Consider the following 27,380-nt stretch of genomic DNA (forward strand, 5'->3'; position numbering starts at 1 on the left):
CCACCCTTCTGATGTTCTCAGCATCCTCCCACAAGTTTATGATCTGTTTACTTGACTTCTCCTTCACCACTTTTCTGTGACTTCCCGTGGAGGGAACATTTACCATTTACGAAAACTAAGAGCAGTTTCTGATTGCAAAACATACGCGCTCATTTGTGTAATATGGAACATAGACAGTAGAACTCGCCCAGCCTCCTGTAGTCTGAAACTTTGCCTCATTTATTTCAACCCTTGTTTCAGGAGACAAATTTACTGCAAAGCTTTGAATCTGGGAAACTTAAACCTATTCTCTTTGCACACGCATTTAATTCATCTCCCCTCGTCTGGAAACTTGAGAATATGGAGTATTTAGGTGGCTTCTAAGGACGCCCACGGAGTTCGGTGGACGGAGGGCCTGATCCTCTGACTCTAGGGAAAGGAATTCTCCTTGTTCGTGCCCGCTCTTGGAAGGATGTCAGGGTTTGGGATCAGGGTAGGGGAGTGGTGGGCGATGCAAGGCTGGACCCCGTGTGGGGTCGTCTCAGAATTATTTCTTCGGGCAAGAACATTTTTGAGTTTGGGACAAACTTGTCGAGGGAGTCAGTGGTCACCCCCGCGCCCCTTGGCCCCCATAGCTCCACCCGGGTCACCTGCCCCGAGAAGAGAAGCGGCGGGGAGGGGCAAGGCGGAACGGGGCGGGGCGCTCCCGCCAAATTCGGGCCAGTCTACCCCGCGGGGCGACGTTCTCGCGAGAACTACCAGCCGCGCAAAGCTGAGGGCAGGTTGCCCTTCCCGGCGCGGCTTCGGCGGTGCAGTGCGCAGGCGCGGCTGGCGGGTTTCCCCGGGCTACAGCCGCCGCCGCCGCCTGCTCGTCCGCCACCCTGCGCCATGGCGGGCTGCATGGCGCGGGCTCCGCCGGGCTCGGAGGCGCGCCTCAGCCTCGCCACCTTCCTGCTGGGAGCCTCGGTGATCGCGCTGCCGCTGCTCACGCGCGCCGGCCTGCAGGGCCGCACCGGGCTGGCGCTCTACGTGGCCGGGCTTAACGCGCTGCTCCTGCTGCTCTACCGGCCGCCGCGCTACCAGGTGGGAGCCGAACCGGGCGGGTGGTGAGCCGCGGCAGGGACCCCGCACTTCCTTTCCCAGGGCCAGGGCCGCCAGTGCGAAGAGGGTGGTCTTCCCAGGAGTGAGCCGCCGGTTCGGGTGGGACCAGGGACCCCCGCCTAGCAGAACTCTGGGGGCGTTCAGTGGCGGAGGGGGGCCCTTCACCTGGCAAAGTGGGTGTTGAAATGCAGTTCATGCCATTGCACAGCTCTAGGGTAGGTAGGAGGGAACCTCTCCACTCTTGTAGGTAATTTAAGGTGTGGAGCCTTATCTGCTGCCAAGGCAGAGGTCAAGGCCAGGAATTTGGGGAAATCCTGCCAGTAATCTGCATATCTGGGATCTATGTCCCCTAGCCTTGAATAATAGTAATAACAGTAGTGATAGTAATGTCAGGTAAAACTTATGTAGCACTTCTAAGTGCTTTGCCGTCCAAAGAGGTAGGTATTGTTAATTATCCCTAGTTTGTGGAAAGGGGAACTGGGATCCAGAGAAGTTAAGTAACTTGACCACAAAGTCAGCTAGGGGTGCTGATGGGATTTAAACCCATCATTTGAACTTCTGCATTGCTCTCCTGTGACTATGAGTGGCCCTTACCCCAGGAAAGCCCGCAGCCTGGTTTTGCGCTCTCAGAACGGCCGGGTGACTGAGCTCTTTTGGGTCTATTTCAGATAGCCATTCGAGCATGTTTCCTTGGTTTTGTCTTTGGCTGCGGCATGCTGCTAAGTTTTAGCCAGTCTTCTTGGAATCACTTTGGCTGGTAAGAAGTACTTTTGGAATCACGGTTTTGAGGAGAGGGTGGCCGGATCGGAGGGTCAGCAGCCGCTCATCCGTCTCCCCACAGCTCAGCTTTGATGGGCTGAGGACAGTTGAAGGGTCTGTGGAAACGAGGTCACTGAATTCTGCCTCAATTCCCACATCTTGGACCTTGTGATTTCCTGTTTCTGTCGCAGGCAGACGGCCTCCCTGGCACACTCCTGAAAAAGTGCCCTCATCTGCACTGTAGCTACTGGAACAGCATTCAGAGAGGTGGCAAGCCCTTTCCGGAAGAGAACACAGAGTCTTAGTGACAGATAGGGCCAAGGCTCCAGCTTGTGTTTATAGACCTTTTCGGTGTCTAGTTCCCATAGTTCACATTTCAGATAGCTCCCACAGACAATGTAGAATTCCCCCCTGTACTATGATTCCAGTCCCTTGAGTCTGCTGGTCCCTGACCTGAATATGATAAAAAGCTTCATCTCCTATTAGCCATATTCTGAGCCTTCTAATCCTTTGCTAGAATGTATCTGGTTTTGTTGACTTATTGAACACTGTTTTCCTGTTTCCCTCATTTGGGTTTGGTGTGTGTTGTCATTTTAATAGAGCTGAAGGCACCATGCTGCTTTCACAACCTGGTTGTTGTGGACTTTGATTTTTTTTTTTTTGGCTGGTGACTCGCAAAAATAACCATCCCTTTAAAACCTTGCTCTGTAAACCTAAAGTTGTAATGCTACATGTAGGCACCTGATGGCTTCTCTAGGCAGGGACAACAGGTATTTCATTATAGAATTCAGGGATAGTTAGCAGGCTCTAATCTGTGCCCCTTTTTATGGCTAGCGTGATTTCCCTGGCCCCGATTCACCGCTCGCTCTTTTTGTTTTCCTACAGGTACATGTGCTCCCTGTCGTTATTCCACTATTCTGAATACCTAGTGACAGCGGTCAACAATCCCAAAAGTCTGTCCTTGGACTCCTTTCTCCTGAACCACAGTCTGGAGTACACTGTAGCAGCCCTTTCTTCTTGGATCGAGTTCACACTTGAAAATATCTTCTGGCCAGGTTAGTGTGCCCTCCTTTCTCCTCCAGAGAGGAGGACGGTGGCTTCCGTGAAAGCCAAGGCAGTGACATTGGGTCAGTTCTCGGGCCTAATCCCTGTGAGTGGTTCCCCTCCAGACCTCAGTCCTCACTAAGCCAATTATGGAGGATGAGCCTGGCCTGGTGATGCTGCTTCTGCGTTCTGAAATGAGGGCTTGCTGACCTCCTACTTCAAACTTCCTGTAATGTGGAACACCCTCCAATGTGTCTTGTTTTCTGGTTTTTGCTTTTGACCTTGATGTCCCCTGCGACAGTGGTCCTGAGGACCCATAACCATCCCTTCAGGGTGTTTGGTTTTGGTTAAAAGTGTACCTAATTTTGCTTCCTGTTGTCTCTACTGTCTACTTGGGTATATTTACAGCACATACATATGCTCATGTGAAGTATTGTTTTCCAGACGTGTGCTTGTTCACAGATGTAGTCCCATTCACCCTCACCCGTGTCTCTTTATCTTCTCTCTGCCCGTGTATCCACTTGTAGGTTAATATCTGTTATGATAGGTATTTTCTGGAAGCAGGAGTGGCGTCCACTTTCTAAACAACATGCCTCTGGAAACTCTGTGAACTTTGAGAAATGAAGATAGTTTTAGAAAGGCTTCCGGTCTTTTGCTCTCAGGGTCGTGATGAGTCGTGCTTGACTTGATGGCAATCAACAACTACTCCTATTACTACTGCATGGATAGTTAAAGGTTGTGAATATAGTGATCTGTTAGTGATGTGATGCTGTCTTTATTTTATATGAACTTTCCATTCACGCACCTTACTATATATCTGTTACCTAATTACTGACTTTACGTTCCCTCACATCCCTTTGTAATAATCATCAAAGATTTTTTTTTTCCCCTGCTTACAAAATGTTCCTTTTCCGTGGCTTGAGCAAGGATCCCTGGTAAAGTCTCAGTGGTTGGTTGACTGCTGACCGAAAGATTGTGGTTTGAATTCACCAGCTGCTCCACTGGATAAAGGTCCACCTTCTGTAAAGATTACAGCCTTGGGAGCCCTAAAGCATAGTTCTCCTCTGTCCTACGAGGTTGCTATGAGTCCGAATTGGCAGCTGGATTTGGGAGTGTGGTTGGTTTGTGTGTGTGTCTTAAATTTTATGGGAAGGTTTTATCAGCAGTAAGACTCTGCCTGTGGGGCATACTCTGAAATTAGACTTCTCACAGTAAATGAGAGAAACTATGTGTGGCTCCCAAACAGAAATCCAAGCACGTTGCCTTGATGTCATTTCCAACCCAGGATGATCTCATGTGCTACAAAATAGCAGAGTGATCTGCAGAGTTCTCTTAGTTGCAGCCTTTATAGAAGAACATTGGCGGCATAAGGCTAAGTACCCAGTTGCTTACTAGAATGTTGGTATTTGAATATACCCTGAATATATCCTTTGTCCTCAGTAACTCTGAGGAGAGAGATCTAGTGATCTGTAAAGATTACTACACTGGAATACTCTGAGGATTACTTAAACAGTCAGCTTTTAGGGTAATTCTACTCAGACACAGTGGTCTCTATGACTCAGAAACTGACTTGACAGGTCCTAACAACAGCAACCTTGAGATCTTTTTGGAAACACATCACCAGGCCTTTCTTCTGTGGTGCCCTCTGAATAGGTTCCAACTACTAATCTTTATGCTTAGCAGTTCTCTGTTTCACCTAACTATGCCTGTGGTCCCCAAGCCAAGAACACTGTGTACGGCATGGGGACGTGAACCAGAGCCCAGCTCCGGAGGAGAGGAAGGCCTCTGTGTTGATGCTCTTAATGGGGCTGCCGCCACTTTGAAGCAGGCCTTTGGGGACACGACTCTGCACGTAATGAAATGTTAATGTGATGGCAAATGCTTATTGCCCACTAGCACAGTTTGTAGTATTTCCATCCTGGGAGAAATAGGTTCCTTTTCAGCTGCAAGGAGGAGGCCCCAAGTTTCCCTTCGGTCACTGATGTCTCTTTGTCCCACAGAGCTGAAGCAGATCACCTGGCTGAGCACCACCGGGCTGCTGATGGTGGTTTTTGGCGAGTGCCTGAGGAAAGCGGCCATGTTTACAGCGGGCTCCAACTTCAACCACGTAGTGCAGAATGAGAAGTCGGACACCCACACTCTGGTGACAAGTGAGGTGTATGCCTGGTTCCGGCACCCTTCTTACGTTGGCTGGTTCTACTGGAGTATTGGGACTCAGGTAGAGTGTCCCGTGTGAAACTGGGCCCCCGTCTTTTGGGGGGTGGTTGTTTTTTTTTTTATAGAATTCATATACAAGACACTTTTAAACGGTACATTTGAGTGGTTTTTGGATAGTCCCAAGGATGTCTGTCCCTGTTCATTTTGAAACATGTTTGAAGTGATAAGCAAAGAGCTTGGGAAACTGATTTAGTCATGAATGTTTTCACTCTGTACCCAGGGGATGTCCCAGACTCGTAAGCGCTTGGTGATTCTAGGTGATATGGCCCCGTCTGCTGTCTTCTCAGGCGCTTTCTACTCAAGCAAGATGTTAATGAGGCCAAGGGCGTTTACGAGCTTTAGGTGACCTCATTACTGCGTTCTGTCTCTGACTGCAGACCAAACCTTTGTTTCCTAACAGTTGTCTCTCAACTCTGTACTCTTGGCCCGAGAACATGAATAGAATATGGACAGCTTCTCACTGCTTTGGGGAAATGAAGACAGAGCACCTGGGTCTCCTACTGGCAGTACACAGCCAGGCAGGACCCTCTGGTGGTCCCCAAGGGTTAGAGGATGAGGGAGCAAGAGTGTGTGTGTGGGTGACTTGACTTTTTCATTTTTTTTCCTATGCAAGCTAAGAAAGAGATTTATTAGGAAAAAATACTTTGCGTGAAGGGCCATGCTAATCTTCTCTGTATCATTCCAATTTTAGTATATGTGCTCCTGAAGTGTGCACAGAAAAAATACTTTGCAAAGGTATTATTGCAGAATACCTGAACCAAGAAAGTAGTGCTAGCCCATGATTGCTTGAACAAAGTTACATCTACTTTTTAAGTTTATATTTTTTAACAGGAAAAGAAAAATATCGTTTATTATAGAACAGAGGTACATGCCAGCAAAGAGAGGATGCTCTGCTGTACCACCTCCTGTCAAGTCCATTCTGGCTCGTAGGATCCTTGAGGACAGAGTAGAAGTGCCCAGTGTTCCTCTTTATAGGAGCAGACTGTCTCATTTTTTCCTGCTGATCTTTTCGTCAACAGCTCCCTACTTCATTCGCTGCACCACCAGACTCAGATATTTAGGGAGGTTGGGCTTTGCTTTTTTTTTTTTTTTAACTTTGTTTGTGAAAATAGACCCAGCCATCTACCATGTCTGCCACTTCTCCCGGACAGCTCGGTTGCTTTGGTTACATCCATCAGGTTGTGTGACCTTCCTCACCATCCTTCTCCAAATTGTGCCACGAGAGGGACGATTTAAAAAACTTGTCTTTCTGGAATGAGGCAATTTATCATAATCCTGGTCCCAGGGAACAGACTGATTTCTGTTGACTAGTGGCATGTGTCATTAATATCCACTCACTCATTAATATCCAGTCCACTCAGATGCTTGAGCGCTGGAAAGTTCCCATACTTTTTCAGTCATGGGCATTTTCAGATTGTGACCCAGGACACCCCTCTCCCCCCCCCCCCCCCCCCCCCCCTCTCTCTCTCTGTGTGTGTGTGTGTGTGTGTGTATTTTCTATTTCATGTCACTGGTATTGCTCTTCCTGATCTGCCGGGTTTCAGGGCTCAGTGATGGGAGTTAGCTGATGGGAATGATGGGAAGGGCTCTGCCTGGTGCTGGAAACACAGCAAACACTGGGACGCTGGTGGCCGAGAACGAGAGGTGGAGGGTGTGTAGGTGCTAGTGGCTTACCTGGGCAAATAGACGCTTGCCCTGGGGCCTCTGGGGTTAGGGAGTAGGCAGGTGGTTAAGGGGGAGCCTCCAGGAGCTGGGGATGTTTTGGCTTTGAAGGGCTGTTAAGCTGTGGATCCCTGGGGGAAATATTCTCAAAAGGTGGGAAGAACCACATGAGTGGAAGAGATAAGGGCTGGACACTGTGGACGAGGGCCAGGGCCAAGTCCTTGGGTGCAGGGCAGGCGCACGCAGGGTGAGGCATTCGAGCTTCCTGGGTGGGGTGGTGATCTGATAAAGGTATTGTCAAGACGCTCCATTGAATAGCAGCATGCAGTGTATCTAGCACAGAGGAAAGAGGTGAGGGGCCAGGACAGCAGGAAATGTGTGCAGGAGCTCCGGATTGAGGCCTTGACACTTGTCACACTTCCGGAGGTGGGAGGAGGAGCTGCTGTCTCCCTGACCTGAGTGTTGAAATCCAGGAAGCTAGGCTACCCTGTTGTTTGACAGTTCCTGCTCAGGTAAGAAGAGGACAGACTGAAAGTAAACCTCTCTGGTGTGCTTGAGCTCCACCGTGCAGAAGCAGCAGTGAGCGAGTGACCACGGGATCCTGCCTCCAAAGACCCTGCCAGTGTAGCTGAGAGTCCTGTCCCAGGCATCCTGTCGGGGTGGGAGAGGGATGGTCCACACTGACCACTTCATCTCTGTCCCCTCCCCAGGTGATGCTCTGTAACCCAATCTGCGGGGTGGCCTACGCCTTGACTGTCTGGAGGTTTTTCCGAGACCGAACCGAAGAGGAAGAGATCTCCCTGATCCACTTTTTCGGAGAAGAGTACCTGGAGTACAAGAAGAGGGTACCCACGGGCCTGCCTTTCATCAAAGGTGTCAAGGTGGAGCTCTGACGGGCCCAGGCTGGTCCCCCTCCAGGAACTTCCTTAATCATTTTATATGTTACCAGTTACTCTTCTGCAATGTCACGCGAGACCAAACGGTCAGAAGGCCTTAGGACCAGAGGACCCACAAAGCGATTCGCTTTGATACGCTGGGTCGAGGTCACACAGATAAACGAGAGGCCAGCGAGGTGCTGACAACAGCAATACAGCGGCCCTTCACTGCCCCCAGGCGGATGTGTCCACAAGAGGACAGAGACTCCCCGGGAGAGATGAGCCACTGCTCTCAGCCAAGCTTCTGCAGCAGAAAGCGGGCACCCAGCTTATTAGCATTAGAGATGCGTTCAGCCCCTTTCATTTAACAGGAAATCCCAACACAGCACAGCTTTAAACCTCTTGATTTCCACCCTCAAATGCATGAGCACCTATACACTTCTCAAGAGATTTCCTTCTAAGACGCTTTGGCTAGTCCCATATTTAACCGTATTTACATATCTATTTTTTTCTAAGAATGCCGCTTCCAAGGAGGCCCCTTTCAGGTTCACAGCGACTAGTTTCACTTGTCAGCAAGTATGCATAGACACCTCCAGATGCCCTGGCCCAGGGTGGTTTTGGGTCACACGTTAGTGGCATCTGCCACAGTGGGGGGGGGGGTCCCCCCATCCCCTTGGGCTCTTCCAGGATCTTCTGCTCTTCTCCAAGGAGGACTGGTTATCAGCGACAGGTGTGTCGAAGATGTGTCCTTTATCTTCAGCCAACAAGGGCTTAGAGTGCCAGCTTGGCACAGGGTGTCTTGAAAAATTGAGAAATGCTGCTCTGTTTGGGATTTTCTTATTTTGACCATCACTTAGGAAATTGTGATTCGCTTTAAATCTCTTAACTGTGTTATCCCATATCTGGTTCTCAACATCCCGTGGTTCCTAATGCCTTTTCAACCAGTCCTTTTCCCTAGGGGTTTGAGTGAGTACAAGTAACGTTCAAGCACACCAACTCGTGAAAAGAAAAGAATCTTAAGCAAGAAACCCCGCTTCAGTCAGTATTCTCCCCCCTCCCCCAAGTTTGGAGAGAGAGTAGTTGGCTTTATGAGTCAGACATTATTAAGCTTTAAGAGGTGAAAAACTTGTTTGGTTCTGGAGTGGGTTCGGAACCAGGTCTCGGTGTGAAACCTTCCCGTTCAGTTTTGCAGTGGCACCGATGAAGTCTGAATGTGAAGGCGGCGCGGCCCCCACGTCACGCCACGAGGCCGGCGAGGAGCCACTTTACCTTTCTGTGCCTAGATTTCCCCATCTGTAAAATGGGGTCAATACCACCTACCTCACAGGGGTGTTGTGAGGATCTTAGAAGAACAATGTCAAAACGTTTTTCATACTTAGAAGAGACAAGTTGTGTAGGCGTAATCTATACCATATAAAAGGACATGGAAACTACATACAGAGACATTCAGTTGACTGTACCAGACACCTAAAATGTATGTGCAAAAGAATTCTACCAACTCAGAATAGAATAATTCTTATTCCTAGATGTCCTTGCTTGCTTAATTTTCTTATTACACAGACCAAAGAGGTTTACAGGTGTGTTGATTGCTGGTGTGAGACAATGCTGGTTAACCTGAGAATGAGCCAGAGTGGACGCTGGTCAGGTTCTGGGTGAGGCCTTTGTGGGAGCCATCAGCCATGTGTGTCTTTGGAGTGGATGTTCCCCACTAGAACAAGAATATACACCTCCTCTGAGGCCTTGAATTGTTGAAATGGTCCCACACTTGCTCTCCAAACCAGTCTACATGGTAGGATTTGCAAGGTCAGGGGGAACCATTGGCTTCCTGGCAACTACCCCAGCTCTTTGAAGGAAAGGCTTGGCTTAGTATATCTGGCAAGGTGGGACCCAGACTTTCTTCCCACTGAGGGCCAAGAAGCTGCCTTTCTGTTAGATAGGAGGCCAGTGATGGGAACTCTGGTGGCAAAGAGTGTTAAATGTTAGGCTTTTAATCAGTAGTTCGAATCTGTCTGCTATTCTGAAGAAGAAAGATGGGTAGTCTCTTTCCATAAAGATTGATCGCCTCCGAAACCCAGTGGAGGTTTGCCCTGAGTCACTCACAGCACTGGATTTGGGTTTTGGAACCATTGATGACAGGGAGGCGGGACGGGTCAGCATTTAGTGATCTGTGCCTGCTTTAATATGCTAGAGTCCAGACATTCCTGTCAGGTCAGAGAGCCTGCAAGAGGTAGGACTTGGTGATTCTGGTGTGAAATGCTGCTGTCAGGCCTCCACTATGCTCTTAAAAAATGGATCCATGGTCTGTGTGAGAACCCTCTCTTGTAGTCCCTGGGCAGAAGTCAGCAACGTCTTTGTGGTAAAAAATGAACTGTTGAAAGGGTAGGGTTGGCAGATGATCGATTTCATCCGTACCTGCCATCTTCATGGTCTTTATAAAAGCTGACGACAGGGCAGTCAGGTTAATGAAGTCACGGCTCTCCGAGTGTTCACACTGAAAGCCACATTGCCAGTCTCCCAAATGCTGTCAGGAGATTGCTGTTACCACAGGTTGAAGGTAGGGATTCTTAGCTGGGAAAAGTGTATCACAGCTCCTTTGAACCAGCGGACGGGAGGTGGTCTTGTGAGGAAGAAGAGGCTGTGGCTGAGTCAGGCAGATTGGAAAAGAGGTGGAGAGTCTTCACCTGGACAGAAAGCAGAAGGCCGCATTCTCCACTGCTCCCCAGGGGAAGGCTGCTTCAAGCAGGGCTGGGAAAAAGCAGATGTTATCAAGCCTTTCTACTTATGGTCTTGAGTGATTGACACAATAGGGGAAAATAGTCTTAAGCCAGTAAGTCGTCTGACATTTTAGGCTTCATGAGGTCTTGACCTCACGCTGGGAGCAGTCCTTGTCTATCAGGTTTAGTCACGGTCCCTCTGCACTTTCTTTACTGCCTTAGATAGTTGGGAATCTCCTGCCGTATTTTTGCTTTCATAGAGTGGTCAGCAGCGTGTGGAGACGTCAGCATCTCCATTACAGTGGGAAATGCTCTGTGTCCCCTGCTTGGAAAGGCTTGGCGCCTTGTGAGGTGTGAGGGTCCCACCATCCTGACGGGTCCCAAAGCACTGGCTCTCATGGACACCCGCCCTACAGCAAGGAGAGTAACTCAGAGTAATTATTCTACTCTTTTTACATACAGAAATGTTTATTTAAGTACTTTAAATTGGATTTCCTTTCAGATTCTGATTATTTCCAGTTCTTCAATAAAACTATACTTGACTTCATGACGAATGATAGTGTGATTGTGTGTGGAGGTAGTAGGAACTTTGGAGGAAGGGGTATCCAGAGCTGACAACATAAACCAGGTGGGTGTATTATTCCTTTTAATTGCTATAGTTAACAGTGTGTGAAGATCCATCCCTCCTCCCCTTTAGGCTACTGCAGAAGCCTACAATGCTTTGGAATGGGATCTTCAGTGTCTCAGAATTAGCAGGTACAAAGGCACTGGATGCCCTAGTTTAATGGTTAAGTGTTTGGCTGCCAAACTAAAGGTTAGAGATTCAGACCCACCCAGAAGTGCTTTGGAGGAAAGACCTGGTGTCCTATTTCCCAAAAAGTTGGGCACTAAAAACCCTTTGGAGCTTAGCTCTACTCTGATACCTGGGGTTGCCATGAGTTAAAATTGATTCAAGTGCAGTTGAGGATATGGAGGTGTAGGATGCTGACGTGGGGAACTCTGGGGAGTCCCCAGTTCAGAAATCAGTTGCTGTTTGAGCTACTGAATGAAGCTGAATATGCTCAAAATGTGACCACATGGGCATCTTTTTTTGCCTCTCAAACAAGTTTTAAGTCATGCAGGTTTTTAATAGCGATTAAGTTCTTGTTATATGCTGTTGAGTCAGAATCAACTCTGCTGACCCTCCAGGTTTTAAGAAGCTGTAAATAGCATGGGAGGAGAGTGCTCATCTTTCTCCCTCAGAGCAACTCGTAGATTCAAACCATATGCCTTTGGGTTGGCATCACCCACTAGGCCACCAGGGCTCCTATAGCCTCTCACTTAAGGGTGTGGGAATGGAGAATATGAAAAATTACTAGGTAAGGCTGGTGCTGAAGTCATCTTTGATTTAACCAGCAGAAGTAGCCGAGATGGGATTCTCAGCCGGCTTCTGCCGAGCACTCTGGCTAGGGTGCCTCTCCCTTGCTTTCTGAACTCAGCCGTAAAGGGAGCTGCTTTTCCCTTTTGCTGCATCCATCAGACCATTGGGTGGAACTTTCCAGGTGTATAATAGGTAGGGCTGCAATTCAAGAGAAACTGGAATCCTCAGGCTGGCCAGGTGTTACACAGCAGGGGAGTCCCGGCATCTGAAAGCCTGTCAGACCTGATGACCCACCCACCTGTCCTCCCTGAGACCCAGTACCCAAACACATTAAGTCGAAGCTGGCTGGATGAGTGTTTAGAAGATGCCTTCAGTTTTATTTAAAACTTGATTGTGATTTGAGTGGAAGTTCGTAGAGCAGATTGATTTTTCCATTCAATAATTACTATTGCACGATAATGTGATACTGATTACAATCACTGTAGTGAAACAGCACTCTTCCCACTTTACCCCTGGGTTTCCTGTTCTCATTTGTCCTTTCTTGCCCGTTCTTGCTTCTGGAACTCTATCTCTGGGTAAATATGCTGACTTTTAAGTTTAGTGTGGTGGTTTCCCCACCCCTCCTTTTTTTTTTCCCAAAAAAAATTATATGGATTTGAATGAAAGTTTACAGTGCAAATTGATTTTCCACTCAACATTTCTTACACAAGACAATGACTAAGGATGACAGAATTATTGATGCCTTTTAATTGTGATGCTGGAGAAGAATGATTAGCATACCATGGACTGCCAAGAGAACAAACAGGTCTGTTCTGGAGTGGGCAAGAATTTTAAAGCTGTCTCACATGCTTTGGGCCTGTTGCCAAGAGGGGCCACTCCTTGGAGAAAGACATCATGCTTGGAAGGGTGGAGGGACAGCGAAGGAGAGAAAAGACCCTGGATGAGATGGTAATGGGGGTAGGTGTGTCGGAGTCAGTGAGACTAGCTCAGGATAGGACAGGACTCTTGTGCCTAGGGTTGCTATGAGTCGCAGGCGACTTGACAGCACATAACAATAGCATTACATGGCATTGACTGCAGTCCCTATATTGAAACAACATGCTAGCTACTTCCTGGGTTTCTGGTTTTCCTTTCTCTCCCATCCCTTCTCCCTTCTGAGCTTTCTCCCTGGGAAAATACTGACCTTTTGGTCTTGTAGAGTTGATTGTTGCAGCTCCCCGCTCTTGTGATATGAAAGTTTACAGTGCAAATTGTTTTTCCATTGGACCATTCATTCACAAGACACTTTCTTACACGGATGACAGTCTCACAATATGGTGAGGTGGGTGTGACGCCTTTGGTTTTATGTAGATGTTCACCCTTCTGACATTTCTCCAGTTGGTTTGGGAGGCACCATGCCAAGGTCCCTGTGATCAGGGCAAGATTGTGTGTCCTGTGCTCACACAGAAAAGCTAGACTTAATCCAAGTCCAAGAATCTGAAGGTAGGATCAGACATGGGTTTGACTGTTGAGTCATTATTACCCTTTAAAGACAGAACCATTAAAGGAAGAAGGTGTTTTTAAAATGCTCTGGTCTTGGTGTAGGAGCATGGTGTAAAAGACCCCAACATCCTGGGCCCTGCCCCACTGGCTAAGCTGGGTTCTCCTTTCGTTAGGACTCATCACCCCCATTCTTGTGTTTCGGTCTGTAGTGATCTTTCGTTTTCAGCAGGAGATCCTCTGTGAGGCTGCTTCCCTTGGGCTCAGACGTCTTCTCTCTCTTTTCAGTAGCACTCACAGGATCATGACTAAAGGAACAGTATAGAACATGAACTGGTGCACTCCACTGTCCCCATTCCACTGCATCCCTGAGCTCTGGTCCTCATGGGCCATGGCTTGTGGAATGGGAAGCCCTTCTAGAAGGTACCAGTAGGTGGCCATACTCCCAGAACCAGAAATGTCATCAAGGACAGGATTCCGCTTTCATTTCTGTCATAGAACCGTTCCCTACCTTCACGTAGGAGCCGGTGTTCAGATGCCAAAACACTAGCACATTTAGGTTCCTGGCAACATCAGACTTTGAACTATGCACTTAAGCTAAAGGGCCGCCATACTGGGGAGGATGCAACTCGTTCTTGCTCTGTCCCCAACCCTCTCGTAACCCCAGACAGTTTCTCAAGCTGCCCCATGCCATCTAGTCTCTTGCAGCTCTCATTCTACAGTCCCGTTCTCCATCCCTCGATGAACACGTTTAACTGAGAGTGCAACCCTAAAAGATCAGCCTGCTTATGTGTCAGTGACTGTATCTGTTACAGTCTCCTTTCCTCTGGCAAGTAAGTATTCTGGCAAACCCTGGATCTGATGAATAATTATGTTCTCACACACCCAGAAACAGCCCTCAGACACTTTGTCTGGTTTAAGCGGATTGGAAACAGCTGCTGTCACTACCCGTGAGCCAGGCAGCAGTGGTTAGCAATGCCTGAGCAGTGCAGATGTTAGTCATTGCTCTCATAAAACGTTGGCCATTTCTACTAAAGTCGCATCTATCTTCTACACATTTACAGTCTCTTGTCCAGATTAAGAAGGCCCCTGCCCTTTATTTCACAAATGGAGGTGTAGTCAGAGTTACTGAGCTCGTCAGTGGCGAGCTGGGACCAGAAATGGAAAAATAAAACCCACGTTTTTTGCTACCTTCCTCATCCCTGAAATGAAATTGATTGCCCACTATCAGCTGGAAGGCCTTGATTTACCTGGCCTGGAGCTCACCATTCACGCCATCTTCATATACGTTTTGTAGATTCTCTGATGGTTCATCAACTGGTGCTTGAAACCTGTGTCAGAGAAAGCCAGTTACTGGGCATTGTGGATGCAGCAGGCCAGTCCACTGCATGTCTTGACACTCACACGGTGTAAAAATCAAACTTAAGCAAACACTTGAGGGCCTGTCTAGCACTTCATTTGGTCAAGTAATTTGAGAGGTCCAGCAGTTTGCCAGGGAGAGGCGCTGTCGTAACTGGCAAGAGGCTGGAGCTCTGTTCTCAGCTTTCTGTCTCAGCAGGAGACAGGTCAAGCGTTGGGAAGAAATACAGCAAGGGAGGTGGTGGACAGGGACCACGGATGATGGACAAGATAGGTGGCTCTCAATGGCTGTCTCTGTGTTGACATTCACAGAGAGACCTGAGTGATCATCCGAGTTATCCCCTGAAGCCAAAGGCCCAGGTGGGACCTAGGGTAGTTTTCAGGGGGGAGGGGAGACTTAAAGACCACCAGTGACAGGGATGTTGTGAGAGAACAACATGGTCAGAGACGGGCAAGTTGGCTCATGAACGGGGCGGGGGGGCACAGAGGTTTTTGTTTCTGTTTTATTTTGGCAAAAATATACACAACAAAACATAACCAACAATTTCTACTTGTGTACACCAGGGATTTCGATTATATTCTTCAAGTTGTCTGACAATTCTTGACCTTTTTTCATATTATTCCATCACTATTAACAGAAATTCATTGCCCACTAAGCAGAATCGCCCTGTTTTTACAGCCTTGTGCTTAGGTGACATCGAGATTCCGACTCATGTACAACAGATCGAAACCTTTCTTATTCTTCACCATCCTCAGTCTCCACTCTGCTCAAGCCCACTTTTTTAAAATTTTATTTTATTATTTTTGTGTGAGTGTACCGTCAAATCAGATCTGACTGGTACAGGAGGAGATTGTCCCTCCTTCCCCGGCAGAGCATCTGGTGGATTCGAACCGTTCGCCTCTGGGATTGTAGTTGCAGCTCCTTGCCACTAGGCCACCAGAGCTCCCCTTCAAGCCCACTTTTGCAGACCTTGGGCCACTCCATCTCGGTGACAGGCTTCCTTTCCAAGTCATCTTTGGTTTCTAGAAATCTGCATCTTTCATCTAGGTGCAACCACACAGTATATGGGACTGACTGGACATGATCTTTTCAAGGTTCCTCTCTGTTGTAGCATGAGGAAGCACGGGGTCTTCAGTGATCACTGGCTTTTTGTCTTACTGGAGGAAGCCAGGGGACCAGATGATGGAGGTTTGACTTTGGGGAAAGAAGTGGAGAACCAAGCTGGGTGGACTGAGGTGTAGTAGCAGCAGCAGGATTTGGGGGATGGGTTAGAAATGGGGTGTAGGAAGAAAGGAATCCAGAATGAGGGTTGCATTAACAGGATTTTGAGATGGGCTGGGAATGGGGGTAGATTAAAGGTACCATGGGAGGTGAATGATAGTGTCACTTACGGAAATGAGGGAGGTAAGAGTATACAGTGGGCAGGAAAGCTGGCCCCTGGGAATGTGAGATGCCTGCTGACTTCCAAGTAGAGACAGTGAAGACAGCTGGCAATGGGTCTGCATCTTGTGAGAGAGTCCTGTGCTCGGGACAAAAATGGATGTCATCTGCATATAACTGGGGATTGCGAGTCAAGGGAGCAAACAAAGTCACTTGAGGGAGTGTAGGATGGGAAGGAGGCCTCAGACTGACTCTGGGACAAAACGAGACTTAAGCATTGAGCTGAGCAATGATTGGGGCTAGAAGAGAAAAGAAGCAGGGGTGGAGCTTCTCAGAAGTGAAAGAAGAGCCCTGGAGCAAGAGGCCATGGACGTGTGTACTGTTGAGAGCAAGTGAGGTGTGCTGGGCTTGGCTGGGTGGTGGCTGATGATAAGAACAAGAGGCTGGAGTTGAAGAGGAAATAGAAGTGAAGAAGCAGAGGCAGCACCTACAAACAATTGGAAAGCAGAGTCATGCAGAGAAGCAGGACACCCTTTCTCCTGGCACCAGCCCTCTTCCTGTCTGTCATTTCCTGGAAGAGATAATGGGCCTCCAGCACTGCCTCTTACTGGCCAGCAGGAGTCTGCTCTCACTGAGGCAGCCCGCATACACAGGAGAGGGCCGGAAGCTGAGAAGCTGGAGAGGAGCGGTAACTGACTTAGCAGACCTGGAAAACCTGAGGACATACTGAGCACAAACCATTTCCCACCACAGAATTCTTAGAAGGCTCAGGAGCCACTGGGGTGGCAGAGGAATGGAGGGTGAAATAAAGATCTGGTCTACCTCTGAGCACATATCCCCTCACACCCTGCCCCGTCCCCCTCCACCCCCACCCCCCACAGCAGAAGCATGAAGGGTTAAGTCCCTGGAGAGGGTAAAACACACAGTTGAGAACAGGACTGCAAACCAGAAAACTAAATGTGCACACAAATCCTCCAGATGAGAAACTGGAAAAGGACCTGAAACTGACATTGGGCTTAAAACCAAAATCCACTCATCCAGCTTCCCCTACAATGGTCAGCAGCACAAGACTATGGACTAAAGCCACCACAACTCCCTCAGACCCTCTGTAATGGGGCACACCTCCATGTGCTCGGAGCTGCCAGGCCATTCCCATACACTTAAGGGAACAGACAGCCTGACATCTTCTCAGAGCCTTTAACATGTGAAAAAAGAACTTAAACACAGTTTACATGGAGGGAAGAGAGAGACCTCAGGAAAGAAGATAAAAAATTTCAAACCAAAACCAAACCCATTGCCATCAGGGAGATTCAACTCATGGTGGTAACCCTGCAAAGACAGAGGGGAACAGCCCTAAAAGGTGTCCAGAGCTGTAAATCCCTAGGGAACCAGACTGCCACATCTTTCTCCTGTGCAGCAGTTAGTGGGTTTGAATCATGCACTGCTGAACACTTAACCACTGTGCCACCAGAGCGCCATAATCTTCCAAAAGGAAACACTAAAATTATCAGTTGCTTGAGAGAGATAAGATATTATACCCATGAAACAAAAACAGGATGTTATGGAAAAAGCACAACAACAAATTTGAACTCCTTGTCGTGGAGTTGATTGCTACTCAAAGGGACCCTATATGACAAAGTAGAACTACCCTACAGCATTTCTAAAGCTGCAATCTTTACGGAAGCAGACTGCCCCATCTTCATATCATGGGACAGGTGGTGGATTCAAACTACTGATCTTGCAGTTGCAGTTAGCAACCAAACATTTAACTGATGTGCCGCCAGAGAGCTATGAGAAAACAATAGGTACAAAAAGTAAATTAAAGCAGTAATGTAAAAACATAGCAGAAAGGGACAATGGAGAAGTTGGGAGATAAAAATGAGGGACTATCTCAGAAAATACAGGGCGGGGGGAAGACAAGATGATGAATCAGATAAAAAAACAGAAAACTAGATGACCAGCCCCAGAGGACCAATATTCAATACAAGGAATTCCAAAATGATGAGAAAATGTGAACAAACAACTAATTAAGCCCAAACTATATAAGCCAATAGAGCAGGATTCAGATCTTTTGTTCATCGGGTCACTATAAGTTGAATTCATCGCGATGGCACCCAACAACAACAACAAATAAGCCAATATTGAATTCAGTATGTTGGATACTGGTGGGTCCTTTCAACTAGGAAACACATCCAACATGATTTCTAATGTCCAAAGAGAATAAGAACCAGGAATCAGAATATCTTCAGACTTCTCAACAACCAGTGTAGGAGCTAGAAGACAAGAAAGCGACACCTTCAACATTCCTGAGAATGTAATGCCCAGCAAAACGATCAGTCAAGTGGGATGGAAGAATAAAGAAGTTTTCAGACTCATGGTCCAAAACCAATGTACCTCCTGTGCACCCTTTTCTCGAGATGCCCCTGAAGGACAAATGCCACCAAAACACACAAAAAACCAAACCGGAGATCTAATTCGAGGGCAAGACAAGGGCAGCTCCCTGGGAGAGAGGCGATTCCAGACTGAGAGCTGGCACCATATAGGACAACAGTCTATCCTGGAGCTGAGTATTCAGAGAGCTAGGCATGCTGAAGACTTGCCATTAGGTGTCGTCTGCCATTGGAACGTCTTTTGATGCTTGAGTGTTGAAAGCCTCATTCAGAATTTTGTCTAGACTTCCCTTGTTGTTGTTGTTGTTGTATACCATCAAGTCAGAATGCCCCATAGTTGACTCTCCAGTGGGTTTTCAGAGGCAGTAAACTGCACAGGAAGAGATCATCCTTTTTTTTTTTTTTAGAGTTTCCAGAGGCAAGCCATTTTTGAGATCATCCTTCTTTATCCTACAGAGCAGCTGGTGGATTAGAACCTTATACCTTTGTGTTGACAGCACAATTCCCTACCAATAAGCCACCAGAGCTCCCTTAACACGTTGCCACACACTTTTTAAAACTGATGATGGTGCTTAGAAACACATTTGCTGTCATTTGCGGCAACGTGTTACCTTGTTATTAGGCATTGTCAAGTTCATGTTAACTCATGGTAACCTTATGTACACCAGAATGAAACACTGTCTCAGCCTGTGTCTTTCTGTGGTCTTTGACTTGTTTGAGCCCATTGTTGAGGCTACTCCTTCAGAGTGGTTCCCATTTTTGTTAACTTTACACGCCCCCAGACATGATTTCCCTCTCCAGCATCTGATCTTTCCTTATGAGATGTGCAAAATAAGATGAAGTCTGACCATCTTCATTTCCAAGGAATATTCTGGTTATGTTTCTTCCAAGACTTATTTCCCTTGACCATGTCTGATCAAGGCCCTGCTCTCTGTATCCTGCTGCTCAGATCAGGCCCAAGCTGCTTTTTTAACTTGCTCCTATGGGCCGGAGGTATAGTGTATGTAGAAGCAGAACTTTGTTCTCATAATTTTGCTCTATGAACTTTGATAAATGACGATAGTTTTAGAAAGGCTTCGGGCCTTTTGTTCATAGGATCTCTGTGAGTCGTGCTTGACTCGACAGAAATCAACAACAACAACATTTTTCCAGGTATCTATCACCTATCCCACCCCTCCCGGGGTGAGCCCTCATGAACTCACCCACTGACCCTTGAAAGAGAGTTTTTAGAGGGGGAAAGTTGGGAGGGGAGAAAAGTGCAACAACGAATGAATGAATGAATGGAAATCCAAAGTCTCCATAAATTTTCATTGAAATTAATAATAATTTTTTTTTAAAAAAAGGGAGTTTTTCTGAATATGTGACACCTGTTTTTAAATTACACAGTCTGAAGTGTCTTGGTTGCTCTGGCAACATCCCTTGTCTCACCTGGGCTCCAGTCTCTCCTTCACCTTGGCAATGGAACGGACATAAGGTGTGATCTGCTTGGTGATTGTGGTCAGGTAAGCATTCTCCTGTTTTAGTTGAAGGAGGTCATGGATCTGGGCTGTAGGGGCCGAGGCCAGAGAGTTAATCCTTGGTTCTTCCTATCAAGCCTGATGCCACCCAGATATCCCAACTGTTGCATGATTACTTATCAAAGAGCAAGGCCTGAGGGGAGGGCATTGTACTCACTGAGACCTGACCTCAGGTCCATAGTTTGGGGCCAATAAGGAATCATTAGGCAAGGCAAAGGGGTACAGCACGTGAACTTGTAGTGATTAGTGGTTTACTGTGACGGCCTTCTTCCGGCTAAGTGTGGGTTATCTCAGGGACACAGGTTTCATTCATTAGCCTAAGCACCTTCATAAATCTCTTGCTCATTGGCCACGCGCTGGTAAGACTCCTCCCAAATCTAAAAGAGAAAGTAAGTCAGATACTGCAGTGAGTTGGAATTTCCGCCGGTGGCTTTTCTGTCCTCCCGCTATTCAGAGTTACACAGCACTTCCAAGGCAGACCTGTGCGGTTTCAGAGAGCAAAACCTCCCCAGTTCCCAAACCTTTCCCAGGAGCCTGATGTGGCATCAGGACAAGAGCCCCCTTCCCCTGTCTGTGGTGGGATTGTCCATGCAGGCAAAGGAGGAGATAGAGTGAGGTCACAGCACAATGGGATTTTTTCTTCTGGAAGGTTACCTCCTCAAAGACTGTTCTCATGGCTTCCACAGAGGCGCACTGTGAGGCAATCTTCCTGTCCACCTGCAGGGACTTGTGGAGGATGTCTGCCATGATCTCGGCCTTGATGAGTGAATGGTGTTTGGTGAGATCCCGGTGCAATTCCTGGACCTGGTCCTTCAGGTTCTGGATCTCCAACTGCAGGCTCTGCACCGGGAGATCAAAGGCAAGCATGTGCTGGTCACTGCAGCCTGGCTATTCACGGCCAAGGGAGGCGTGACTTCCAGAGTGGGCAGCCAGACCTAGGCCTGACCCTTCAGGCTGTCTGTGGAGGATCACTGCACCTTGGCAAGGGAGGACTGGGGCTTTTTCTACCCATGGGAGTTAAGCCTTCCTCACCCGGTAGGAGTCTTCATACTGGCGACAGTGTTCGGTGAAGGGTGTAGCCTCACCCTTGGCCAGGAGCACTTTGGTGCTGACGGATCTGTGCAGCGTGGGCTTTTGGACAGGCGACCCCAACATCTTTCCCACTGGAGAGGGACAGCAGGGTCCCATCAGCACCTTGGGCCCTGAAGTCCCTGCAAGCCTGAGGAGAGAGCCAGTATGGGTGCAGACGTGGGGGAGTTGGGCTCCCCTGGAATGGTCAGTCTCTGACCCAACTTTCTAGTTCAACCTGCACATCAAAAACACTGTGGAACTCAGTAACATGTCAAATGCCAAGGCCACATCCAAGACCAACTCCATTGGCATAGTAACTCCTGAAGGGACGCCACAGAGCTAGTCTGGAGTAGATCTGGGCTCACACACATACCCAGTCATGGGAATGTGGACATCAGTCTCCCTTGGGTGACTCCTTTGGTCCCTGGGCACAGAAATGCTATTTAGACAATTGCTCCTCTGGCTCAGTCCCCTCCCCACTCGCCGGGCCTCAGGTCACACACTTGTGTCCTGCTCAGGCATCAATCCAAGCTGTCTCTTTCCACAGACCCTGGGGGTCCCAAGTCTGAGTTGAGGCAGCAGCAGTGGTTGGGGACAACCTCTATGACCCTATGTCTTCCTTGGTTGAGCTGTGGTCTGAGTCTTCCAGTGGCTTCAGCCTGGGGGAAGCGGTCTCTGGTTGCTTCCCCCACACTGAGCCTACTGTATGAGACCAGTCAGTAGCCAGGAAGCAGGACAGAAGGCGACAGCTGGGGCTAAGGGCCTCTGGGAGCCAGACGCCTGCAGGCACTTGGCCTTCGCTGCTCCCAACCAGCCCTGGTCTCCGGCATGCTCACGTGCTGCCAGCGCCTCCTGTGCCAGCAGCCCGGCGTGACCCCAGTAACAGCAGTGGCTCCAGACAGCGTGCGAACTCAGCGCGGTGGTCGCTGGTGATCTGGGCAGTGGGACTGGGTGTTAGGAGACTTGCTCTGGCCCATGGGTTCCCAATCCTTGCCCACCCACCCCAGGGGAAGCCTGTGCACCTTGCTGCTCTGCACAGGCCTCAAGTGGTGTGGCCGGGTGACAACGCCCTGCAGCCTGGCCATCAGCTCCTGTGGCAGCAGCAGTAGGGGCATTCAGCAGTGGAGGCGCAGGTAGGGTAGAGGCACCCAGGAGGCCCCGAGGGTAAATCTGCCTGTAACACTACCTGATATCCTTTAGAAGTTCCACTCCTCCCCTGGGACTGGCCTTGAGCTCCACCCCAGTGTATCTCCAGGAAAGGCGGGGTGCATGTATTTAAGGGGAGCAAAGGCTAACACCCTTTCCAGGATTCTCCAGCTTGATAGCACCTCATCCCCAAATGCCAGCTATTAAATGATGAAGTAGAGGCCAGCTGCTCAGGGGCGTTCAGCCTCCCTGTGATAAACTGCCGAATCCAGAGTTGGCAGCAAGTGGGGGAGGGTGCAGGGGGCTCCAAGGCACCCGCAGGAGCTGAGGAGACTCACGTAACCAAGGTCCAGGAACTCTGCCTTGTTGGCCAAACTGAGGAAGGAGGAGGAGATGACCAGGTGAACCTGTGGAAGGACGAATGCTCAGTGCCCAGCCTGGGAGGAGGCCTGTATCCCCAGCACTGCCCCCTTACCTGCAGGGTGGGCAGCAGGGTGGCCAAGTGGGTGAGCTGTTCCTTGAAGGCTTTGTCCTTCTCTTCATACTGGCTGGGGGAGGGGCAGGCAGCCTCATCTCCAAGGGTAGGGCTGGGCACCACCCCCAGCAAGTCCTCCAATCTGGGCAATGCCACTCCCCACAGCTAGGTGTGGGTTATGGGCAGCCTTGTCCATCCTTCCTTCCTCTGTCCCACCTCTGAGTCACCCTGCCCTTCTCAGAGGGTGAGCATTGGATGTTTTGCCCCCTGGGGCCAAGCCCAGGCTGTCAGGGGTCAGAGGAGGCCTTGAGGCAGATGGGTGGAGACCCACCACTGCTCACCTCTGCACAGCCTGCAGCAAGAGCGCCTTCCTCTCCTCCAGTTTGTCCTGAGAGATACAAGCCATGGGCACACTGCTGCCACTTCCCACCCACCTGGGCACCAGCTAGAGGCTCTTCATCTCCCCAGCTCGTCCAGGTTAGCCCTGCCCGCAGGTGGGCTAGAGGCCTTCCCTGCTGCCCTATCAAACTCACCTGATTAGCAAAGCCTCTCCCAGCCCCTCCTCCACCCATCAACGCCAGCCCAGGGCCCAGGTGGCTTCCCTTGGTTTACTCCCAGCAACTAACGAAGTTAACGCCAAGTGGAGGCTGTGGGTTCAGGGCCCCCACCTGCATGCTGCCAAAGAGGGCGTGGATGGCGGCCTCCTCTTCGGCCGCGCTGCGCCTCACCTCCTCCACCATGGCCTGCAGCAGCTCGATGGCCTCCCTCGTGGCCGTCTGCAGGGCCTTCACGGCCTGGGGACAAGGACCAGCTCAGCTCAGCTGCCACGACCCTCGCCCGCGCCCTCGTGCCTCTGCCCCGAGCTCACCAGCACTGCCTGCTCCAGGCGCTCGCAGCCCTGCACGTAGGCCGACTCCAGGTCCACGCAGTGGGCCCGCCCCTCCCTGTGGGGTGGGCGCAGGTGAGCTCTGCTCCTTCCAGCCTCATCCCTCCCCGCCCCATCTACTCACCCCTGCATGTCCCGGAAGCAGCGGATGCACAGCAGCGACTTCTTGTCAGTGGAGAACATGATGTAGGGCTCAGCGTGCAGGGCTGGGATGGGGAACTAAAGTCACTCAGCTGACTCCAGGCTCCACCTCTATCCCCCAACCCTACACTCACGCCCACCCCTTCTCTCCCTCCCCTCCCCCGCGCACACTCACCGCACTTTGGGAGCACGTCGCGGCTGCGCTGGCCCAAGGCCACAATGTCGTGGCGCGCAAACATGCGCGCCCGGTGCGTGTCATCGCGGCAGCGCGCGCACAGAGGCTGCCCGCACGTGTTGCAGAAGTACATGGTCTCCGAGTCCTGCGAGCGGAGCACGGCCTCAGCGGGAACTGCCCGCGGGAGAATCATTTCCAGATGCTCAAAACTCTAGTATATCCAGGAAAGGACAGCTATCTAGAAGGCACTTGGGAAGGAGTTTTAGGCAAGGGAGGAGGTCAAACTACATGGATCAGCTTGACAATACACAAGAACAATGTGTGTATAGGGCTCTCAAGGCCCCATGGAGTCCCCTGTAATGGCCAAACTGGAGTCACAGCTCCATGGGGGGGAGAGAAAAGGAATGAGGGCCTGGGTCCCCAGATCAGACCCAGGACTAAGTTCTGGCCTGGACTGAGCCTAGTGCGCATCTCAGCAGTGCTTCCCGCAGCAAATGCCAACTCCTTACCTTGGCATTCAAGGCTGTTTCCCTCTCTGCCTTTAATCATCTCTGCATGCCCAAGTCATACATATCCCAGCAATCTCGAGCAAGCCTACACTTCTAGGATGCAGAATAGCTGACCCCACCCTCTTAGGGCAGAACCCCACCTGCCTTCACTGTCCAGCCTAAGCCTGGCCTCAGGCTCTTTGGTCTTTGTTAGGCTCAGGGACAAGGACATCTCTCCCCAAGAGTGTCTTGTCCTCACTTCTCCTTGTGCTCTGGTATCTGTACACACATACCCAGCCCCAGTAGCAAACCCACTCCTATGTAGTTGATTCCTACCCTCAAAAAAACCCCTCTGTCAGGGTTCAGAAGTCGTAAATCTTTATCAGAGGAAATTTCCCATCTTTCTCCTTTGGAGTGGTGACCTCGAACCATTGACCTTTCAGTCAGCAGCCCGATACATTACACAATAGGTCAATACATTACACAACAGGCCGTCAGAGCTCCTTACCTAGGTAGCAGGAGGCCCGCCAGTGGCTGGTCAGGGAACCAATGAGCTTATCCCTAAGTCAAATGGCCTTAAATCTTGCCATGATCTGGTCAATGACTCAAGTCACTTATTCTGGCCCTCAGCCTCCCCACCTGTATCAAGAGTCCCACACTCAGGCCCCAGGTGTCTTAGGGGAAGTATTGGAGAATTTAGTGGGGGAGAATTCTCTTAGGACTGTTGGCCTCAAGTTTCCATGACTGTGTAAGCTTGTGCCATTGCCACTCCCCAGCCCACTGGTGGCCCCTGCCTGTTTGCTGCACTCCAGGTCACAGTTGGCACAGCGCACTGCCTCGCCTCCATCCCGGGAGCTGTCCACCAAGAACTGCAGCAGCCGGTCCACGGGCGGGAGTCCACTGGGGCCCTTCACCACAGTCTGGTGCCTGTTGAGAGCATGGAGGCAGAATCAGGGAGCCCCTTCTTGGATGCCTCATGCCTATTCTCACATTCCAGACAGGAGCTAACAATAGCGGAGAGAGGTGGGAACCCAGCCTGCCTGGCTTGGCTATAAATATCTCAGGGCAGGCAGCACACAGCTGAGCTAGTCTTAGCACCACCAACCCCTAGTCCTCGGAAATTTGGAGACTGGAGGTGTCAAAGGCAGAAACCAACACGCTCAAACTGCCCTGGGTAAATTTAGGGTCACTCTCTGGTAACGTAAGCCAGTCAGTTATGTTGATCTGGGACCCAGAATTACTGGAAAGATCGTGATCCTGTGGTGAGACCAAGTTCCACCGAAGCAAGGAGTCAGAACAGAAGCAGGCCCTCCTCCTTGACTTCGGTAGCAACTTTGACCCATATGGCTTTTCCAGTCCTCAATTAGTTTTCACTGTAAATTGGGCGAGAACCTGTAAGAGCTGCGGGCTGGGCGCAGACCCTTTTAGTTGAATCTGCTTGGCCTCTCTGCACCAGAGCCGAGCCTAGGCGGAGCCAGCCTCGGGCCCAGCGGGGGTCCCCTTAGGACACTCACTGGCACAGCGGGCAGGCGAGGCGGCAGTCGGCAGCGCGGCCGCGCAGGCAGCCGGCGCAGAAGTCGTGGAAGCAGTCCAGCAGGCACGGGCGCTCGTACTGCGCGTGGCACAGCGCGCACACCAGCGGGTGACCGCTCGCCGCGTCCAGGCCACCCAGGCCCTCCGGGGGCGCGAAGAGAGCTCCGGACATCTGTGAGGATCGCTTAGGCCAGCGCCCACTTCCCCTTACCTCTCTGTCTGGGTCGGCTCGCAACTGACCCGAGACCCCACTGGGGCCTGGAGCGCAGCGCACGGAGAGGGTGGCAGAATGGCGCAGTGAGGGGCCTGGTGCTGAGCTCACCGCAAAGACCAGCAGGGAGCTGGATGCTCGTGGGGAGCTGACGTCCTCGGAATGTCTCTGACCCCCAGCGGGAGACCTACTGAAGAGTCAACCTAGCCCTGGAAGGTCAAGTCCCCCGGCTCGACTGTGGCTTCATGAACCTGGGTACTTCCTTCTCCCTTCGCCCCTCCTCCCCTGTTCCCACCTCTCGTACCGCCTTCACTCCCACCCCAGGAATTCCCTGTCTGCTGTTGTCTGGGTGACCTGCAGGAGACTCCCTTGAGCTTAGGGCCGGAGGGTCACTCATTCCCCTACACCAGGGGCCTAGCATTAAAGGGAATGGTCGCCTCCTTGGCCACAGCATCTCTTCTCTAGAGGAAGGAGGGCGGGAGCGCTGGGGTCTGGGCTGAAAAGGGCTGACGCTAGGACTGGACCCTGCGGTTCTGGGGTGGCAAAGCCAAGCCGCTAGAATGAAAGCGGATTAATGCTGGAGTGGGGCCTAGCGGCCGACCGGGGGCGCCAGAGAGCAGCCAGCGTGCCTGGACAGTCGAGTTTGGGAGCGAAAGAGACGCTGGAGCGCTCTCTGGCTGGTGGTTGTAGGTTTCCTATCAAGTTAATGGTTCTTCAGCGTCTCAGAGCTGGGACTTGGCTCCTGGCAATGGGTGGGGTAAAGCTTTCATGGAATATGCTTGCGCATAGTAAACAAAAAGTTACACATCTGGTGCCTTCGTAAAGAACCTTTGGTGACGTGGTGCGTTATGTGTTCCGCTGCTAATAGAAAGGGCTGAGGTTGGAATCCACCAGCCACTCTGTGGGAAGGACAGTCTCCTCTGGTGAAACCCCTTGGGTAGTCGCCAAGAGTCAGAATCGGCTTGAGTTGCCATCGAGTAGATTCCAACTCAGAGCAATATATGAATCTACTCATGGCAACATTGTAAGGCAGTAGAACTACCCGGAAGGTTTTTTTAACATTTTATCTTATTAACTTTTGTGTTTGTATCGTCAAACACACAAAAAAAGATTGTTCCTCCTTCCCCAGCAGAGAATCTGGTGGATTTGAACCACACACAGCTGGGATTGCAGTGCAGCTTCTTTCCACTGGACCACCAGAGCTCCAACATGGAAGATTTTTAATTTTTTTAATTATTAATTTCAGTGAAAATTTACAGAGACTTTGAATTTCCATTCATTCATTGTACTTTTCTCCCCGCCCCCCAGTACACTCCCCTCTTTGAAAAGAAAAAGAAAAATTCTTTCATTGTTTTACAATCCCTCCCCCCAGGTCCACACCACTATGCAGCCTTTGCTCTGGACTCCTGTCATGACA

The 27,380-nt window shown here is 50.1% G+C and overlaps 2 protein-coding genes across 2 annotated transcripts; one reads left to right on the forward strand and one right to left on the reverse strand.

The window, feature by feature from the left end:
* Positions 1–867: 867 nt before the first annotated feature.
* On the forward strand, positions 868–7,655 carry ICMT (isoprenylcysteine carboxyl methyltransferase). Its single transcript, XM_006885797.1, has 5 exons — positions 868–1,062; positions 1,749–1,837; positions 2,725–2,894; positions 4,884–5,101; positions 7,473–7,655. Exons 1-5 carry the CDS (start codon positions 868–870, stop codon positions 7,653–7,655), a joined length of 855 nt encoding a protein of 284 aa, XP_006885859.1.
* A 5,707-nt stretch (positions 7,656–13,362) lies between these two features.
* Positions 13,363–25,924, reverse strand: RNF207 (ring finger protein 207). The gene is made up of 17 exons (XM_006885920.1): positions 25,734–25,924; positions 25,014–25,146; positions 23,732–23,876; positions 23,540–23,621; positions 23,398–23,473; positions 23,198–23,323; positions 22,871–22,917; positions 22,530–22,602; positions 22,393–22,461; positions 21,931–21,999; positions 21,745–21,842; positions 20,870–21,056; positions 20,492–20,677; positions 20,163–20,214; positions 19,749–19,866; positions 14,441–14,521; positions 13,363–13,498 (listed from the first exon to the last, which is right to left on the reverse strand). Exons 1-17 carry the CDS (start codon positions 25,922–25,924, stop codon positions 13,363–13,365), a joined length of 1,869 nt encoding a protein of 622 aa, XP_006885982.1.
* Positions 25,925–27,380: the final 1,456 nt, after the last annotated feature.

Source organism: Elephantulus edwardii, unplaced genomic scaffold, assembly GCF_000299155.1.
Source record: "Elephantulus edwardii isolate Elephantulus edwardi_28Jun2011 unplaced genomic scaffold, EleEdw1.0 scaffold00045, whole genome shotgun sequence".
Classification (NCBI taxonomy): Eukaryota; Metazoa; Chordata; class Mammalia; order Macroscelidea; family Macroscelididae; genus Elephantulus; species Elephantulus edwardii.

Bases quoted from the DNA above. Each gene is read 5' to 3' on its own strand.
- ICMT (XM_006885797.1), top strand. From the start codon at position 868: ATGGCGGGCTGCATGGCGCGGGCTCCGCCGGGCTCGGAGGCGCGCCTC. The intron at 1,063-1,748 runs GTGGGAGCCGAA...GGTCTATTTCAG, and splicing joins ACCGGCCGCCGCGCTACCAG to ATAGCCATTCGAGCATGTTT. The intron at 2,895-4,883 runs GTTAGTGTGCCC...TTTGTCCCACAG, and splicing joins TGAAAATATCTTCTGGCCAG to AGCTGAAGCAGATCACCTGG.
- RNF207 (XM_006885920.1), bottom strand. From the start codon at position 25,924: ATGTCCGGAGCTCTCTTCGCGCCCCCGGAGGGCCTGGGTGGCCTGGAC. The intron at 23,474-23,539 runs GTGAGTAGATGG...CCCACCCCACAG, and splicing joins TGCTTCCGGGACATGCAGGG to GGAGGGGCGGGCCCACTGCG. The intron at 20,215-20,491 runs GTAACCTTCCAG...TTTCTCTTTTAG, and splicing joins TGAGAACAGTCTTTGAGGAG to ATTTGGGAGGAGTCTTACCA.